This window comes from Mobula hypostoma, chromosome 11 (genome assembly GCF_963921235.1).
Source record: "Mobula hypostoma chromosome 11, sMobHyp1.1, whole genome shotgun sequence".
Classification (NCBI taxonomy): Eukaryota; Metazoa; Chordata; class Chondrichthyes; order Myliobatiformes; family Myliobatidae; genus Mobula; species Mobula hypostoma.
Window position 1 is genome coordinate 10,498,159 of NC_086107.1, and position 18,627 is coordinate 10,516,785.

An 18,627-nucleotide genomic window follows, 5' to 3' on the forward strand; every position below is an offset into this window, starting at 1 on the left:
GAGGGTCAGACACCCTGAGCCGATAGGCTGGTCCTAGACTTATTTCCTGGCATAATTTACATATTACTATTTAACTATTTATGGTTTTATTAGCATTTAATTATTTATGGTGCAACTGTAACGAAAACCAATTTCCCTCGGGATCAATAAAGTATGACTATGACTACGACTATGAGTGTATATTTCTGGTCTTCTGTAGCTGTAGCCCATCCATTTCAAGGTTTGATGTGTAGTGCGTTCAGAGATGCTCTTCTGCACACCAGTGTTTGTAACTTGTGGTTATTTGTGTTACCGTCGCCTTTCTGTCAGCTTGAATCTGATTGGCCATTCTCCTATGACTACACTCATTAACAATTGTGATTTTGCCCACAGAACTACCACTCACTGGATAGTTTGGTTTTCGCACCATTCTCTGTTAACTCTGGAGATGAGCAGCAGCTTCTGAGATACTCAAACCCCCTCGTTTGGCACCAACAATTATTCCACAGTCAAGGTCACTTTGACTAAATTTCCCCCCCACTCTGATGTTTAGATTGAACAACAACTGAACCACTTGACCACATCTGAATGCTTTTATGCATTGAGATGCTGCTACAATTGGCTGATTAGATATTTGTATTAACAGGGTGTACCTAATAAAGTAGCCACTGTGTACTTTGTTCATAAACTGACTTTGAATTCGAAGTTCAAAGGAAATTTATTATCCAAGTACATACTGTATGTCACCATATACAACCCTGAGATTTGTTTTCCCTTTAACCCGTTATACACTAGGATTGGCAAAGCATCCTTTCAATTCAAGGCATTTCAAAACCTACATCTCAGCAATAGATACTAAAACCATTATCGACACTTGTATGTAATATAAACAAACATATTCAAAAAATTAATTCATAAGCCTTTATAAACCAAAGGATTGAAAGTTGTGGTAAAAGGTTTTATTTTCAGATGATCAAAAAACAATTTAAACTTTTGATTAACAGGTTTACACCACGGCATGAAATGTATTGGAATCCTCAATAATGAAACAATTTTTTTCCCCAACTCAATGAGTTTACCCTTTCAGTGAAAACATAAAAGTGTTTAAAGCAATCAAATTACTACAAGATAAATTCTCAAGAAACCCCTTCAGTTCTCCTTTATCCCAAAAGAATTATAATGCCTTTTGCTTTAAGGGTTACAAAGGATGAGATGGAATTGTGTCCTCTTCCCCTTCTGCTAAACAGTAGCAGTTGAAACTTGCATTCTATTCAGGAATTTGGTTATAGTTCAAAGAACTGAAATTCACAAATTCATTATAATATTACATTGCACCATTGCCCAAGGATGAATTTCTAACCCAATGAGGACATCACAGGCAAAATCATCTCCCTCTTGCTCACCTTTAATCTTTTCCCAATTACCAGAATCACAGTTCAACGATTGCATAGACAGGGGTGGGGCAAAAGCAAATCATGGCTTTCATAAAAAAGGGAGTGTGAGAACAAAAAGACCCAACTAGTTTACGATGTTCGCATGAACAGCCAACCCCCAGGTTACACTGTATGAACAAGGGAGATCCCCCCATTTACTATATACCATAGCCTTAATTAACCACAGGGAATTTTAGGGAAAACCGAACAGGAGTGGTGTCAAGGCATCAGCTTGCTGTCGTGGGCAGGAGTCAGCAATGCAACACTTCTAAAGTTGTCATGGCTCCCATGACAGCAATGATCTGAGGGAAGTTGGGAGTGTTATCATGGTGCCTTGAGTGTACTAGTCCTTAGTGCTGAGGACCCACTGATTTGAGTGGGCTGGCAAGTGAAGCTGGAGCAGTGCGGGAACATTCCAGCACCGTCCAGCGTGTCTGCAGGGGAGACGGCGAGAGAAAGAGGGGAGTGCTGTTGCAAAAATTCAACTATTCGGCAATTTCCATCCTCTATCCACTCAAACTCCCTTTCCCAACACTCAAGTATAACAGATCACGCCCTCGTTTTAGACCCGAGCTTCGTTCCTCTCGTAGCTCTTGTTTGACGTCTGCTCCTGCATCTTCCTCATTTCGACTCCCTTCACCCAGGTGTAGGCAAAGGAACCACACAGGACCAGCAGGTTACTAGTCCACCAGAGAACGGTCTTGACCTCTTCATAGTAGGACACGGCCAGGACCGTTTGCGTACAGGCCTTGGCCGTACCGGAGACGTTATGGGTCAGTGGGCTGGTGAACTTGATCTGTAGTCCCGTGACATATCCAATGGCAAAACCAAACACGCCTCCTAAAATCATCATCGCCCAAAAGTTGTAACTGTTGAGCTTGTCAAAGTTGAACAGGGTTTTCAGCTCCCCAGTGAAGGTAATTAATGGAATGAACAAGATGCAAGCGTTAACATTGTTGTAGTAGGTGAGTCTCCAGATACTTCCATCTACCGCTGGCAGAACCTTCTTTGTATAAATGGCGTTCAGTGACACACACAAACTGGCCATTACTCCAAACATCACTCCAGTCCACGACAGACTGCCAGCAACTCCCTCCTGATTTATTCCCAGGCAAAAACCACCTGCAAAGAAATTACAAAATTATACACAAGAAGACTGGAAACATTGACATTTTTTAAAAAATATGAAGAGCCAGTGGCCTTCCAGAATCTATAAAGGCAATTTTGATTATGGCGTTGTTGATACCATGGTACTGATTTCCACAATCTATGAACTCACTTTCAAGGACTCTACAACTCACACTCTCAATATTATTTATTTATTTAATTATTATTACTTTGGTTTTTCTTCCTCATGTGCACAGTTTGTTATCTTTTGCATATTGGTCGTTTGACTTTGTGCACAGTTTTTCATTGATTCTATTGTATTTCTTTATATTTACTGCGAACGCCCACAAGAAAATGAATCCCAGGATAGCATATGGTGACGTATACGGACTTTGATAGTAAACTTACTTTGAACGCTGGATGGTCTGAATTCAGTGGTCACTGGTTGAAAGCTGAACAACCCACCTCACACCTACACAGTCAGTCACTATTCTACTGTGTTTTCACGTGCCTTGCTGCTAACTTAAGAAGAACTTCTCTTGCCAAGAGTCACTTTCCTGTCAGTCACCTTATGTACAGATACTCCTGTGCATATTACTTTACGTACATAAGCTAATCTAATGTAAATACAATCACAAATAGTTACTTAAGTATCCTGCTTTGTAGGCTTGCTTTTAAATTTATACTTTTTGAACTTATTGTTTACTTAATGCAGCATCTGATCCAGAGTAATAATCACTGTTTCTTTACACTTGTCTACTGAAGAATGACAATAAACAATCCTGAATTTTGAACTGAATTGAGGAGATTTGGTGGGGTTGTTGATGGGTAAATGGGATGTCTGAAGCTCATATTTAAGCCTTTTGGCCGAAGAAGTAGGGAGAAGGAAAAGGAAACTACACTGCTTTGAATCGGTGGACTGGACTGTATTCAAGGATTCATCTTCAAATCTGGATGAGTATTCCGCAGTTGTTACTGATTTCATTAAAACCTGTGTGAATGAGTGTGAGCCTACAAAATCTTGCTGTACATTCCCAAAATGAAAACCGTGGATGAACCAGGAGGGTTGTCAACTGGCGAGGGCTAGACCTGTACCATTTAAGTCTGGTGTCCCGGGTCTGTACAAGAGAACCAGGTATGACTTGTCGAGGGCTATTTCAAGAGCGAAGAAACAATTCTGAGAGAGGTTGGAGGCAACATCGGATGCACGTCAACTATGGCAGGGTTTGCAAGGTATTACTTCCTACAAAGCAAAACCCAATAGCATGGATGGTGGCGATGCTTCACTACCAGATGGGCTCAACGCCTTCTATGCCCACTTTGAAAGGGAGAATATAACTGTAGCTGTGAAGATCCCTGACGCACCCAGTGACCTTGAGGCTGATATTAGGCTGTCTTTCAGAAGGGTGACCTGCTACAAGGTGGCAGGCCCCAATGGAATACCTGGGAAGGCTCTGAAAACTTGCGGGAGTATTCAAGGACTTCTTCAACCTCTCATTGCTATGGTTGGAAGTTGCCTCCTGCTTCAAAAAGGCAACAATTATAGCAGAAACCAGGAAGAGTAGTGTGGGCTACCTTAATGACCATCACCCAGCAGCATTCACATCTATGGTGATGAAATGGTTTGAGAGAATTGGGCACGGCTAGAGTGAACTCCTGCCTCAGTTTGTTCACTATCACTCAGCGTTTAACACCATCATTCCCACAGTTCTGATCGATAAGCTACCTAGGCCTCTGCAATTAGACCCTTGACTTTCTAACCGGAAGACCACAATCTGTGCGGATTGGTGATAATATCTCCTCCTCACTGACGACCTACACTGTGTTCTTAGCCCACTACTCTACTCCCTCTCTACCCAAGACTGGGTGGCTACGTAAAGCTCAATTGCTATCTATAAATTTGCTGTTGATACTGCGATTGATGGTAGAATCTCAGATGGAGATGAGAGGGTGTTCAGGGACGATATATACCATCTAGTTGAGTGGTGCTGCAGCAACAACCTTGCACTCAATGTCAGTAAGATGAAAGAACTGATTGTGAACTCCAGGAAAGGCAAGACGAAGGAACACAAATTCATCCTCACAGACGGATCAAAAGTGGAGAGAGTGAGCAATTTCAAGTTCTCGGGTGCCAAGATCTCGGAGGATGTAACTTAGTCCCAACACATCGATGCAGCTATAAAGAAGGCAAGACAGCTGCTATATTTCATCGGGAGTTTGAAGAGATTTGGTTCGTCACTTAAAACACTCAAAAACTTATATAGATGTACCGTGGAGAGCATTCTGACAGGGTGCATCACTGTTTGGTATGGGGGTGGAGGGGTTTACTGCACAGGACTGAAAGAAAATACACAAAGCTGTAAAATTAGTCAACTCCATCTTGGGTACTAGCCTGCATAACAGCCAAGCCATCTTCAAGGTGTCGTCCATTACTAAGGATCCCCATCACCCAGGGCAAGCCTCTTCTCATTGTTAGGAGATACAGAAGCCTGAAGGCACACACTCTGTGATTCAGGAACAGCTTCTTCCCCTCTGCCATATGATTCCTAAATGGACATAGAACTCGTGAACATTACCTCACTTTTTAAAGAAATATATTACTTCCTGTTTTGCACTGTTTTAAATCTATTAATATACATACATACTTACTGCAATTGATTTACTTATTTTATTTTTTTCTTTCCATATTATCACGTATTGCACTGCACTGCTGCTGTGAAGTTATGAAATTCCACGACACATGCCGGTGATAATAAACCTGATTCTGATTCTGAAGTGCAGTGATCTGCAATGTATTGTCTAAAGTGGGGAGTCTAGGACCAGAGGTCACAGTCTCAGAATAGAAGGATGTCCCTTTAGAACAGAGATGAGGAGGAATTTCTTTAGCCAGAGAGCGGTGAATCTGTGAAATTCATTGCCGTGGCCAGCCAAGCCATTGGGTATATTTAAAGAGGAGGTTGACAGGTTTTCGATTAGTGAGGGTGTCAAAGGTTAAGGGGAGAAGGCAGAAGAATTGGGTTAAGAGGGAAAATAAATCAGCCAAGGTGGAATGGTAGAGTAGACTCGATGGGCGAAATGGCCTAATTTTGCCCCTATGTCTTATGGTCTGAGAAGGCAGTGGAAGTAATGTTATTTCAATGCTGACCAGTACAAAAGTTTAAAATAGTTTTGATGGAACACAGCGACTCTTTGCAAGTGGTTTTCAGCAGGTTGATTCATTACATTTACCAGCATCACTACCTTGATGACCCTCTGTTCGAAATAATCAGCCTGGATAGAAAAAAACAAAAGCTTTTCACTGTATCTCAGTATACACGTGACACTAATAAACCAATAACAGCCATGCAGAGTGTGGAATAGAGGCTTGAGGATTGGAGGAGCTGCTTTCAAATCTCTGATGCTCTAGGAATACAAAACTTGGACTTTTTTTTTGAGATTAGCTTGCTGGCCCTTCTTTAAAATGTGTGTACCCAAAATGATTTAGGTCCCTTAACATTTTACCACTGAGGACATTGTTCCTCTCTTCATTCTGCTCCTTTCCAGACGCCAACGCATCATCTCAAACACCTCACCCACATAGTTCCAACAAAGCCCACCAAAAGGACCAGCATTGTAGCCTTGCATTTAGCATACTGCTGTTATATTGCCGGTGGCCTGGGTTTAATTCCACCGCTGTCCATAAGGAGTTTGTACTTTCTCCCATTGACCGTGTGGGTTCCTCCTGGGCACTCCAGGTTCCTCCCACGTTCCAAAGACAATAGACAATAGACAATAGGTGCAGGAGTAGGCCATTCGGCCCTTCGAGCCAGCACCGCCATTCACTGTGATCATGGCTGATCATCCACAATCAGTATCCAGTTCCTGCCTTATCCCCATAACCTTTGATTCCACTATCTTTAAGAGCTCTATCCATCTCTTTTTTGAAAGCATCCAGAGACTTGGCCTCCACTGCCTTCTGGGGCAGAACATTCCATATATCCACCACTCTCTGGGTGAAAAAGTTTCTCCTCAACTCTGTTCTAAATGGCCTACCCCCAATTCTTAAACTGTGGCCTCTGGTTCTGGACTCACCCATCAGCGGGAACATGCTTCCTGCCTCCAGCGTGTCCAATCCCTTAATAATCTTACATGTTTCAATAAGATCCTCTCTCAGCCTTCTAAATTTCAGAGTATACAAGCCCAGTCGCTCCAATCTTTCGACATATGACAGTCCCGCCATCCCGGGAATTAACCTTGTGAACCTATGCCGCACTCCCTCAATAGCAAGAATGTCCTTCCTCAAATTTGGAGGCCAAAACTGTACCCAGTACTCCAGGTGTGGTCTCACCAGGGCCCTGTACAGCTGCAGAAGGACCTCTTTGCTCTTATACTCAATTCCCCCTGTTATGAAGGCCAACATGCCATTAGCTTTCTTCACTGCCTGCTGTACCTGCATGCTTACTTTCAGTGACTGATGTACAAGAACACCTCGTTGTGCTTCCCCTTTTCCTAACTTGACTCCATTTAGATAATAATCTGCCTTCCCGTTCTTACCACCAAAGTGGTTAACCTCATGTGGGTTAGGAGGTTAATTGGTTACACGTGTGTAATTGGGTAGTACAGACTTGTTGGGAAGAAGGGCCTGTTACTGTGTTGTATTTCCAAATAAAGTAAATTGAAAATAAAACAGATGAAGGAACAGCACCTTATCCTCCGACTAGGTACACTGTAGCCCTTGAGAGTCAATTTTGCTGATAATTCCAGATAATGAATATTTCCATCATACATTCCACAATCATTGATGCATTTAATTTTCCTGCTTTTGCATTCCATCGAAATTTCTGTCATCTCATGATACCGCCCCTCTAGCTATTCAATCTCTCCTTCCTTCTACCCTATCAGGGACCATTTTGCCTCGTTCCCTCTACCATTCTGTATCTTATAACTGGTTCTCAGATGAAAGGTCAATTACCACAGACATGCTCTCTTTCTCCACAAATACTACCTGACCTGTTGAACATCTTCAACATTCTGAGCATCCATGGTAGTTTGCCCTTTGAACTGCACTGAATCTCAATCTGAACACTCACAGCATGTCACGGGCTTTAAAATCTCTGTATTTTTCTGGAGCTGGACCTTCACAGAGTCTTAGAAAAGTACAGCACAGAAACCCGCCTTTCAGCCCATCTAGCCAATGCCAAACTATTTAAACTGCCTACTCCCATTGACCTGCAGCAGGACTATAGTTCTCCATACCTCTACCATCCATGTACCTATCCCAACTTCTCTTAAAGTCAAGACAACAAAAACACTACGATCAATTTACTGCACAAGAATTAGCAAGAACGAACAGTGCAGAGCACTCCTAGCACATAGAACCCTTCAGCTTAGTACAGGCCCTTTGCCCCACCATTTTTGCCGACCTGTTAACCTAATCAAAGGTCTAACTAACCCTTCCTCCTACATAGCCCTCCATTTTTCTATCATCCATGTTCCTAATGTATTTGCCTCCACCCCAGGCATGGGGTTCCACACACCCACTACTCTGTGTGGGGGACAATGCCTTCTATACTTGCTCCAATCACCTTGAAATTGTGCCCCCTTGTAATAGCCATTTCTGCCCTGGGAAAAAGTCTGTGGCTGTCCACTCGATCTATGCCTCTTATTTAATGCAATTAGCAGAAATGTTACTGGATGAAGACCTACACCCAAAACATGAGGACAGATTTACCATAGATATTTACCAATGAGACCTACAGGATTTGATTTCTGACCTTGCAGAATTATCCACATTATTGTTAAGTCCCTGGGACATTTTAGTATATCAGATGCTCTGTAGAAATGCAAACTTGTCAAAAGATTGGAGCGACTGGGTTTGTATACTCTGGAATTTAGAAGGCTGAGAGGGGAGCTTATTGAAACATATAAGATTATTAAGGGATTGGACACACTGGGAAGCATGTTCTCGCTGATGGGTGAGCCCAGAACCAGAGGCCACAGTTTAAGAATTAGGGGTAGGCCATTTAGAACAGAGTTGAGGAAAAACTTTTTCACCCAGAGAGTGGTGGATATGTGGAATGCTCTGCCCCAGACGGCAGTGGAGGCCAAGTCTCTGGATGCTTTCAAGAAAGAGATGGATAGAGCTCTAAAAGATAGTGGAATCAAAGGTTATGGGGGTAAGGCAGGAACTGGATACTGATTGTGGATGATCAGCCATGATCACAGTGAATGGCGGTGCTGGCTCGAAGGGCCGAATGGCCTACTCCTGCACCTATTGTCTATTGTTAACACCACATCTTCTTTCCTAGATTACAATACACTTCAAACTGTTTAAAGCATTCTGCAATTAGCTAATACGAGCTACTTTTTTTCTTTGAATGTTCACCATGGTCAGTCTATGCCAGGGGTCCCCAACCTGGGCCCCATGGACCCCTCAGTTAATGGTAAGGGTCCATGGCATAAAAAAAAAGTTGGGAACCCCTGCCCTACTTGATCAAAAGTGGTCAGCAGTGCAGAAGGCGATCAGCTTGAAGAACCGGTGAAGATCTATCCTGAGCCCAACACGCTGATGCAGTTATGAAGGCAGCACTTTAGTAGCTAGATTTCATTAGGAGTTTGAGGAAATTTGTTATGTCTCCTAATCTGTTATCTGTCAAGTAGGGGACCGTGCACAATTCCTGATTTGATGGAGACAGACGTGAGTGCATAGCGGAACATCTGGAAAACTTCTAAAATGCCCGCTTCGCTGCCGCTGCCACTGTGTGGTAACCGGAATCTCCGGAGCTGAAGGCCCCGAAATCCTCGGCCTTGCGTGTTTCAGTGGCTGGGGAGAGGTCGAAGGCGCTCGGCAGAGAATGGCGCTTGGGAGGCTGTATCGGAGAGGCTGCTCGGAAGCTCGGAGTTTTCGAACGGATGGACTCAGGGTCGGCTGCTTCCAAGGCATCGGCAAGTTGACGGTGCCTGGAGATTTATGGCAGGGAATGCCGCCTGCTATCGAGGACTCGGGAGTCGGTCGACTTGAGACTTTGAGACTTTTTTTACTGTGCCCATGGTCTGTTCTTCATCAAATTATGGTATTGCTTTGCACTGTTATAACTACATGGCATAATTATGTGGTTCTGTCAGTGTCAGTCTTTGATCTGTCTTGTTTTCTGTGATATGTGACGAATACACATAGATAAGATGTTAGCTGTCCTGTGTGATCAGCAGTTGGTCTGCCACCTGTCTTCAAGAGAGAGATAAGGGACACAATGAAACAGCACCTGGAGATGTGTAGAGAGCTGTCTGGAGCGGCTCCCCCTTTGAACCCTGAACTGTTTGAAGTGATGGACAGGCGATACCCCAGCAGGGGGATAAAAAGGGACAGGTTCGCTAAGGCAAGACACACACGACACCCGAGGTAATGAGACCCTGGAAGCGGTGCGCCTCTCACGAGTCGGTGGGAAGTATCGGACAACGCACAGGGTGGAAAGGTACGATCAGCGGGAACCCGGTGTGTGTCCGCCCTTGCCTGGGTGCCGGGTTCACTGCAGAGGATCGACCGCATCTGGAGGAGGGGTCACAGTCGGTGACCTCAGGTGACATCACCAAGGACCCGCCCAAAAGCTGCTTGTGAGCCATCTCGCCGGTCTGTGAGTGAAGCCGTGTCTGAATGATCAGTTGTTCCTGTTCCCCCTCTCTCTCCCCCCATGTTGTCCATCGCCATGGCAACGATTACTGCGAACTGAACTAAATTGGACTGAACTTTGTGTCACTTTGAAATTGGTCATTTATCCCTAGACAACGATAGAGCTTGATTGATGCTGTTATCTTAATTCTGTACACATGTGTGTTTATCATTGCTGAACTGTTGCATTTATTATCCTTTCGATTACTGTGTTGCTTGTTTCTTTAATAAAACTTTCTTAGTTCTAGTAATCCAGACTCCAACTGAGTGATCCATTTCTGCTGGTTTGGCAACCCAGTTACGAGGTATGTAACATAAGTGGGGTTCTCATCCGGGATTTTGAACGCTAAATTTGGGACGGAGTAAATTGATTGGGTTAAAATTCCCAAAAGAAAGAAAAGACAAACAGCAGAAATGGAGGCTGAGGAATTTATAAAGGCGTCGACCTTGGAGGCATTAGAGGATGCCAGGAAATCGGAATTGATAGCTGTGGCCAAATGGTTGAATCTTGCTAAGGTGAAGTCGACAATGAGGAGAGAGGAGATACACAGAGCTAATGTAGAGCACTATGTATCAAAAGGTGTGTTTCCCCAAGGTGAGCTGGGGGTGGTGTCTATTGAAAAACCTGCTGGAGACGCGGTACAGGTACAGCTTGAGAAACTGAGACTCGAGCACGAGTTCCGGGTACGGCAGTTAGAACATGAGGAGAGAGAGTTAGAAAGGCGGGAGAAAGAGAAAGAGGTAGAAAGGCAAGAGAGAGAAAGACAGTTGGAGAGAGAGGAGAAAGAGAGAGAAAGACAGTTGGAGAGAGAGGAGAAAGAGAGGCAATGGGAGCGAGAAGAGAGAGGGAAACAGAGGGAAAGGGAATTTGAGCTGGAGAAGTTAAAGATAAGGGCCGAGCAGGGGCTCGTGCCGAACCAAGGTGGAGGATTCCGGGCGACCCAGGAGGTTAGGCTGGTTCCCCCATTTGACGATACCGACGTGGATCGGTACTTTCTCCACTTCGAAAAAGTGGCTATAAGTCAGGAATGGCCGAGGGATAAGTGGGCTGTGTTACTTCAGAGTGTACTGAAAGGGAAAGCCCAAGAAGCTTACTCCGCTTTGTCCGCGGAAGATGCCCAGAGGTATGAGGTGGTGAAAGAGGCCATCCTCAGGATTTATGAGTTGGTCCCGGAGGCATACCGGCAGAGGTTCCGGAATGCGAGGAAGCAGTGGGACTGCACGTATTTGGAGTTTGCCCGTGAGATGCAGACATATTGTGAGCGTTGGTGCACCTCGAAGGGGGTAGAGGGGGATTATGACAGACTGCTGCAGCTGATCCTGATTGAGCAGTTTAAAGGTTGTGTCCCTGAGGGTATGAGACCCTACCTCGATGAGAAAGAGGCAGCCACGTTAGCCGCAACTGCTAAGTTAGCGGATAAGTATGCGTTGACGCATAAAATGAAGTTTGCCCCAAGTAAAGGCTACCAGAAGGGTAGTCAGGACGGCGGGGAGAGTCCACCGGAAAAGTCAGAAAGTTAGCCGGGGACTAGTGAAAAGGATAAGGTAGACCGGGAGCAGTCTGGTAGGAAGTCTCCTGGGGTCGTCTGTTAGAATTGTGGGAAAGCCGGACACTTTGTGTCCAGGTGCTTTGCCCCAAAGAAGGAGACGGGAAAAGGAAAAACAGCGATTTTGAATGGCTGTATCGAGCTGTTAAGCGAACCGCTAGGGAAGGACAGGTCTGAAAAAGTCCAGGAAGGGCGCGAGAAGTTTATCTCGGCCGGATTGCTGTCAGTGAAGGAGGAGTTAAAACCAGTTCCAGTGCGGATCTGGAGAGACACGGGAGCGTGTCAGTCACTAATACTGAAGAGTGTATTAGAGTTTAGCTCAGAGACCCAGACTGGGAAGGTAGAGGTCAAAGGTGTTGGGGAAGGGACAGAGTCAGTCCCTTTGCACCAGATACACTTACAAAGCAACCTGGTCTCTGGACTAGTCACGATCGGGGTGAGGTCCGAATTACCAATGAAAGGCGTGGAAGTCTTGCTCGGTAATGACATCGCCGGAGGAATCGTGTTCCCAGTCGTGAGATTGACAGGTCAACCTGCCAGCATTGAGGCCCCGCCCATGGACTCACAGGTTCATCACGGGACCGCGATAGTGAATTTAGCTGAAACGTTTCTGCCAACCTTGTACGGGAAGAGGGTAGAAAATGGAAAGAAAGAGTGTAGTGAGACAAGAGGCAGTGAGGGAGCTGGGACAGATGTAGCAGTAGCCAGGAAAGAATTTGTGCCGACGCAGGAGTGAGACGAGGGGCTGATGGTTTCGGCAGAGACAGCTTTAACAGGGGAACTAGTAGGCTATTGTGTGGAGGACGATGTGCTAAGGGAAAAAGGGAAATCAAGTACAGTACCCGCAGATGAGGAGTGGGGGGTGGTGCAAAAGAGTTATGGGGATGAGGTTTTTAACATGGCCCACGAGGTACCCCCCGGTGGACATTTTGCGGTGCTGGAGGAAACAGTTGGTGGAATCATGAAAGAGATTTACCGGCTGCCCAGGGGGAAGAATGTTATTGATCATGACCGACGCGAACTGAGACGGTCACCGGCTTTTGATATGCTAACAAACCTAGTCGGTGTTAGCGTGGAAATCAATGAAGCTAGGGGCCCCCTGATAAGTGAAAAAAACCATTTTGAAAAGATTAGTATGGGATCGATCAGATGGGAGAAGGCTATTGTTTTGGCCAGGTCTACTGATAAGGTCTCTCCCTTAATCCCCGAACAAAGCGAATCTTTAGCAGAAGTAATTAAACGACTCACACCCGTGTGCTTGATTGTCCCGAGGCTATGCAAAGAACTGGGACGTTGGGTGATGTCTGTTACAATAGGGCAGCCTAGCAAACAACATCCATATATAATGAGTAATTCAGTGACTAAAGGGCTGATGAACACAGAAGTGTGTATTGGCAATTTAATACGGCTGTCTGAAGCCAGCTTGATAGTGAACCTTGAAAAAAATGAATTCGGCCACACGAGGGTCACTTACCTGGGAATTGTGGTGACACAGGGGCAGCTGGCAGCGATGCAAGCTACAGTGCAGGCTATCGCTGACCTCCCAACCTCGACAGACAAGAGGGCTCTCAGAAGGCTCTTGGAGATGGTGGGGTACTGTAGGAAGTTTTGCAATAACTCTGCAGTCAATACCCGTCAACCCTCCTACTAAGCCCTTGCGAGAGAAAACTGAGTCGGAATGGGACCACCCTTGTTATTGTGGTCTGGGACAAAACCAAATGAGAGGTTACATTGATCGAAATTCATCAGTGTTTTTGGCCACTATGAAGTTTGCTGAGTTGGAGCCTGGTCTAAGGGATTATTAATAACACATATAAAAGGAACAGAAAATGTGATGACTGTCTGTCAAGGTGTTGACAACTTCAAACTCGCTGTGTTAGCCAAATAGCTGATAAAGATGTATATTTGTGCATGTATCAAATAATGTATTCATGTTTGTAATTTTTACCTCCGGGTAAAAATCCTTAAAGGGGGGAAGTGTGACAAATACACATAGATAAGATGTTAGCTGTCCTGTGTGATCAGCAGTTGGTCTGCCACCTGTCTTCAAGAGAGAGATAAGGGACACAATGAAACAGCACCTGGAGATGTGTAGAGAGCTGTCTGGAGTGGCTCCCCCTTTGAACCCTGAACTGTTTGAAGTGATGGACAGGTGATGCCCCAGCAGGGGGATAAAAAGGGACAGGTTCACTAAGGCAAGACACATACGACACCCGAGGTAACGAGACCCTGGAAGCGGTGCGCCTCTCACGAGTCGGTGGGAAGTACCGGACAACGCACAGGGTGGAAAGGTACGATCAGCGGGAACCCGGTGTGTGTCCGCCCTTGCCTGGGTGCTGGGTTCACTGCAGAGGATCGACCGCATCTGGAGGAGGGGTCACAGTCGGTGACCTCAGGTGACATCACCAAGGACCTGCCCAAAAGTTGCTTGTGAGCAACTATCGTTGGTCTGTGAGTGGAAGCCGTTTCTGAATGATCAGTCGTTCCCGTTCTCTCTCTCTCTCCCCCCACGTTGTCTATCGCCATGGCAACGATTACTGCGAACTGAACTAAATTGGACTGAACTTTGTGTCACTTTGAAATTGGTCATTTATCCCTAGACAACGATAGAGCTTGATTGATGCTGTTATCTTAATTCTGTGCACATGTGTGTTTATCATTGCTGAACTGTTGCATTTATTATCCTTTCGATTACTGTGTTGCTTGTTTCTTTAATAAAACTTTCTTAGTTCTAGTAATCCAGACTCCAACTGAGTGATCCATTCCTGCTGGTTTGGCAACCCAGTTACAGGGTACGTAACAGATATCACTCCGGAGAAACATTGTATCATTTCTTAACGCATGTATGCATTTCTGAATGACAATAAAAGAGGACTGAGTGTTCTCATAATCTAAAAAAAAAATTTCTAGAGATATACCATGGAGGGCATTCTGACTGGTTACATCACTGACTGGTATGGAGGGCCACTCTACAGGATTGGAAAACACTGCAGCCAATTGCAAACTCAGTCAGCTCCATCATGGGCACTAGCCTCTCCAGCTTCAAGGACATCTTCAAATGGGCGATGCCTCAAGGTGTTGGAATCCATCATTACAAACCCCCATCACCCAGAACAAGTCCCCTTGTCACTGCTACCACCAGGGCGGAGGTACGGGACACTGAAGAGACACGCAGTGTTTTACGAAGTTTTCCCCTTCTGCCATCAGATTTCCGAACAGTCCCTGAATACTACCTATTTTACCCCCTTTTGGACTATTTATTTTTATACATTTCTTATTGCAATTTGTAGGATATTTTTGTTTTGCACTGTACTGAACAAATTTTACAACACATGTCAGTGACAACAAACATGATTCTGATGGAAAGAGGCCGTAAAAATCAACACATCTATGCTGAATAATAAGTATCTGTGTTAACGTCATCTTCCAGTACGTGGCGTGTAGCCTTTTCAGACATCCCACCCTGCAAAAACTCATTTCGGGGAGGTAGCAGCACGGCAACCCCCCTCCCACCCCCGTGGTCCACCTCCAAGGGTGTATGTAATACTTTGTTTAGTGATTTTGTCTAATCTGTAAACCAAGTTGGGTATATGCAGAAAATGTGACATTAAAATATGTACTTATATTATCATGTTTATTCTATTACAACTTTAAGCAAGTCTACAGGGAGTTTGGCGTCATCACGTAGGACATCAATAAAGTATCTCCTCAGCAGCCAGCCAACTAGCTTAAATAACGTTAGCTACGCTAATGAACAAATGACACCTGTTAAACTCACCTCAAAATGTCTTTTACATTTTAACCCACCATGGGCAACAGAAAAGTCACTGTTACAAACAGTGCAGCGAGCAACACTGTCATTATTTTTGAGGTCGACTGTAAAGCCCGCCCACAGAGAAAACTGATAGGTCTACTTAGCACGAAGAGAGACCAATCAGGATGCTCGCTCTCCCTCTCAAAAAAAATCGATTTGCGGGATATTGTATATAATTTCAGGGAGCCACTATCAATATGCAGGAGACTCCCAGAACTTCCGGGAGAGGTGGGATGTCTGCCTTTTACTTGGCTTATTTGGAGATACTGCATGGTAACAGATCCTTCTGGCCCATCTCCTTACAGACAGTGATGGGAATTGAACTGTGGTCATTAGCACTGACACTAACTGCTAAGCTGCCACATTGCCCCCTGCCTTCTCTTCCTTGGCAGTTTAAGTATTCATCTGGACACCTGGCAAATTATAAAGAAGGCATGGCAGCACCTCTACTTTCTTTGAAGTTTGTGCATATTGAGCATGCCATCTAAAACGTTGACAGGCTTCCATAGATGCATGATGGAGAGTATTGGGGCTGGACGCATCACAGCCTGGCATGGAAACACTAATGCCCAATAACTCAAAACCCTACAAAAAGTAGTGAATTCAGCCCAGACCACAGGAAAGACCTCCCACAATTCAACGTATTAAGGACCCCCCACCATTCAGGCCATGCTCTCTTCCTGCCGCTCCCATTGGGAAGGAGATACCGGAGCCTCAGGTCCCACATCACCAGGTTCAGAAACAGATATTACCCTTCGATCATCAGACTTCGGAACCAAAGTGGATAACTTCACTCACCACAACACTGAATCGATCCTACAACCCATAGACTCACTTTCAAGGACTCTACAATTCATGTTATTTATTTACTATTTACCATTACATTTATTTGTGTTTGCTGTCTGATTGATTGTCAGCCTTTGGTTCTGTGTAGTTATTCATTGATTCTATTGTATTTCTTTGTTCTATTGTGAATGCCTGAAAGAAAGAGAATTGGGGATAATGTATAGGACAACTACATACTTTGAAAATAAATTTCCTTTGAATTTTAGCCATTTTACATCCAACACTTTGTCCAGTCATGTGATCGAGGTACTTGCCATTCTGTGGGTAAAAGTAGTTTTCCTCAGATCTCCCTTTATCCCCAGGTTTGGGGAATCAAGAGTGAGAGGGCAGAGGTTTTAGGTGAGAATGGAGGAGTTTCACAGGAGCCTGGGGCAACAGTTTAACCCAGAGGGTGGTTGGTATATGGAACAAGCTGCCAAAGGAAGTAGCTGAAGCAGATACATTAATAACATTTGAAATATACTTGGGTAGGTTTTGAGGCTTATAAGGTCAACTGGCCAAACCTTGGCAAATGGGTGCCTTGGAGGTGGATAGAACCCAGTCTATCACAGGCAAAACCGTCCCCACCACAGTACATTTACATGGAGCACTGCTACAAGATCCATCATCAAAGGACCCCCACCGTCCAGGCCATGTCCTCTTCCTCTAAAGGAGGTACAGCAGCCTGAAACCCCCCACCACACCCAGATCATACTTATCCCCCAACAACGATCAGCATCCACTCTGAACTGATTCTATGACCTACAGACTCATTTCAAGGACTTCCTACAACTCTTCTCAATATTGTTATTATTTGCAAAGTTTGTTTTCTTTTGGACATAGGCTTTTTGTCCGTCTTAATGTATAGTTTTTTTGTTAAATTATATTGTATTTCTTCCTTTCCCTATAAATGCCTGTAATCAAATGAATCTCAAGGTAGCGAATATACCTATTTTGATGATAAATTTACTTTGCACTTCTGGGCCGTTTCTGGTTTCCTGCACTCTATCCTGTACTTTCCCCCAGTTTTACACACCCCCATCACAACTCCTAAACTCCTCCACTCCGGAGGAAAGAGACCGCGCTTCTCCAATTTCTCTTCCTCACCGAAACATCCCATCCCCGGTAACACCCGATAATTCTCCTGTGCAAGTTTTCCCAGCAAACACACACGCACTGTCAATCGCTAAGCAGCTGGTTTCATAATTACCTATAATGATACCACAGCACAGTATGGCTCGGAGCGAAGTCGTCTGCTTCAGCATTGCATAGGACAAGAGGACGTTGAAGACGGTGGTCAGCGAACGTCCAACGTTGTAAAACGCCACCCCGACATACTTGAGGCAGAGGTTATTAAAAGTGATCATCCCGATGAAGACCACGGAGAGCGGGAGAACTTCCCTGGAAACCTTGAGGTCGAAGGTAATGGACGGGAAATCCACCAGCCCGGGACAGAATGTGGCTAGTGCGTTCAGGAAGAAGCAGAGCAGTACTGTCACCAGACACTGGAAGCAAGTCACAAACAGGGGGGCGTCCAGTTGCAGAGCCGGGCTGGCCAATAGGTGCTTGTTCAAAAAGATCATCGTGATCGATACGAACCAATACACGACCACCACACAAGTGATCTTCACTGCCTTCACTGCAAACGACTCGGAACCCCCCTGCTCCACGTTGGACAACGCCATTTTGAGGATATGGGATCGTTTTAAATTCATGAATCCAGCAACAACATGTGATTAAAAACAGGTCATGCAATGATATTATTTTCCTTAAATAAAGTAGACAATAAAACGGTAACAATTAAAATAACAAGACGAAATAAATTACAGTATATACAGGCTCAGGGCACCACTCACACATAGACCCACAGACCCAGCGTATCCAGTCACAGCCGGCCCGGCGCGCCCTCCACTTCCGGGTAACGTATCAAATTCATGGTCGCCCAGCAACTAGCGTTCGAATGGGGTTCCACGTTACAGCGTCACATCGGGGAGCGCAGCTGGGGCGGGCATCCCCGCGTCCCTGCCGTTGCCAATGATTTGGCTTGCCGGTCTTGGGATGGGAGAGGCGATAAATGCAAGCCTCGCCCTCCTTCCCTTCACCCCTTCACGCCCCGGAGTCCGAAGTGTGAAGTAAAACGGAAAATGTTGGAAATGCTCTATGGAGGAGACAGACTTTACGTTGCAAAACCCTTTCGCTTTGAAGATTACACTATGGATGTACGGACCACGAATTTTTGCATTATTTCTTCCTTTGTGTGTGTGTGTGTGTGTATAT

General features: G+C 45.0%; 1 protein-coding gene across 1 annotated transcript; it reads right to left on the minus strand.

Annotated features, from left to right (window-relative positions):
• Positions 1-837: 837 nt before the first annotated feature.
• slc35c1 (solute carrier family 35 member C1) lies at positions 838-18,248 on the minus strand. Its single transcript, XM_063061676.1, has 2 exons — positions 17,561-18,248; positions 838-2,534 (listed from the first exon to the last, which is right to left on the minus strand). Exons 1-2 carry the CDS (start codon positions 18,063-18,065, stop codon positions 1,975-1,977), a joined length of 1,065 nt encoding a protein of 354 aa, XP_062917746.1. The 5' UTR covers positions 18,066-18,248; the 3' UTR covers positions 838-1,974.
• Between the last annotated feature and the right edge of the window lie 379 nt (positions 18,249-18,627).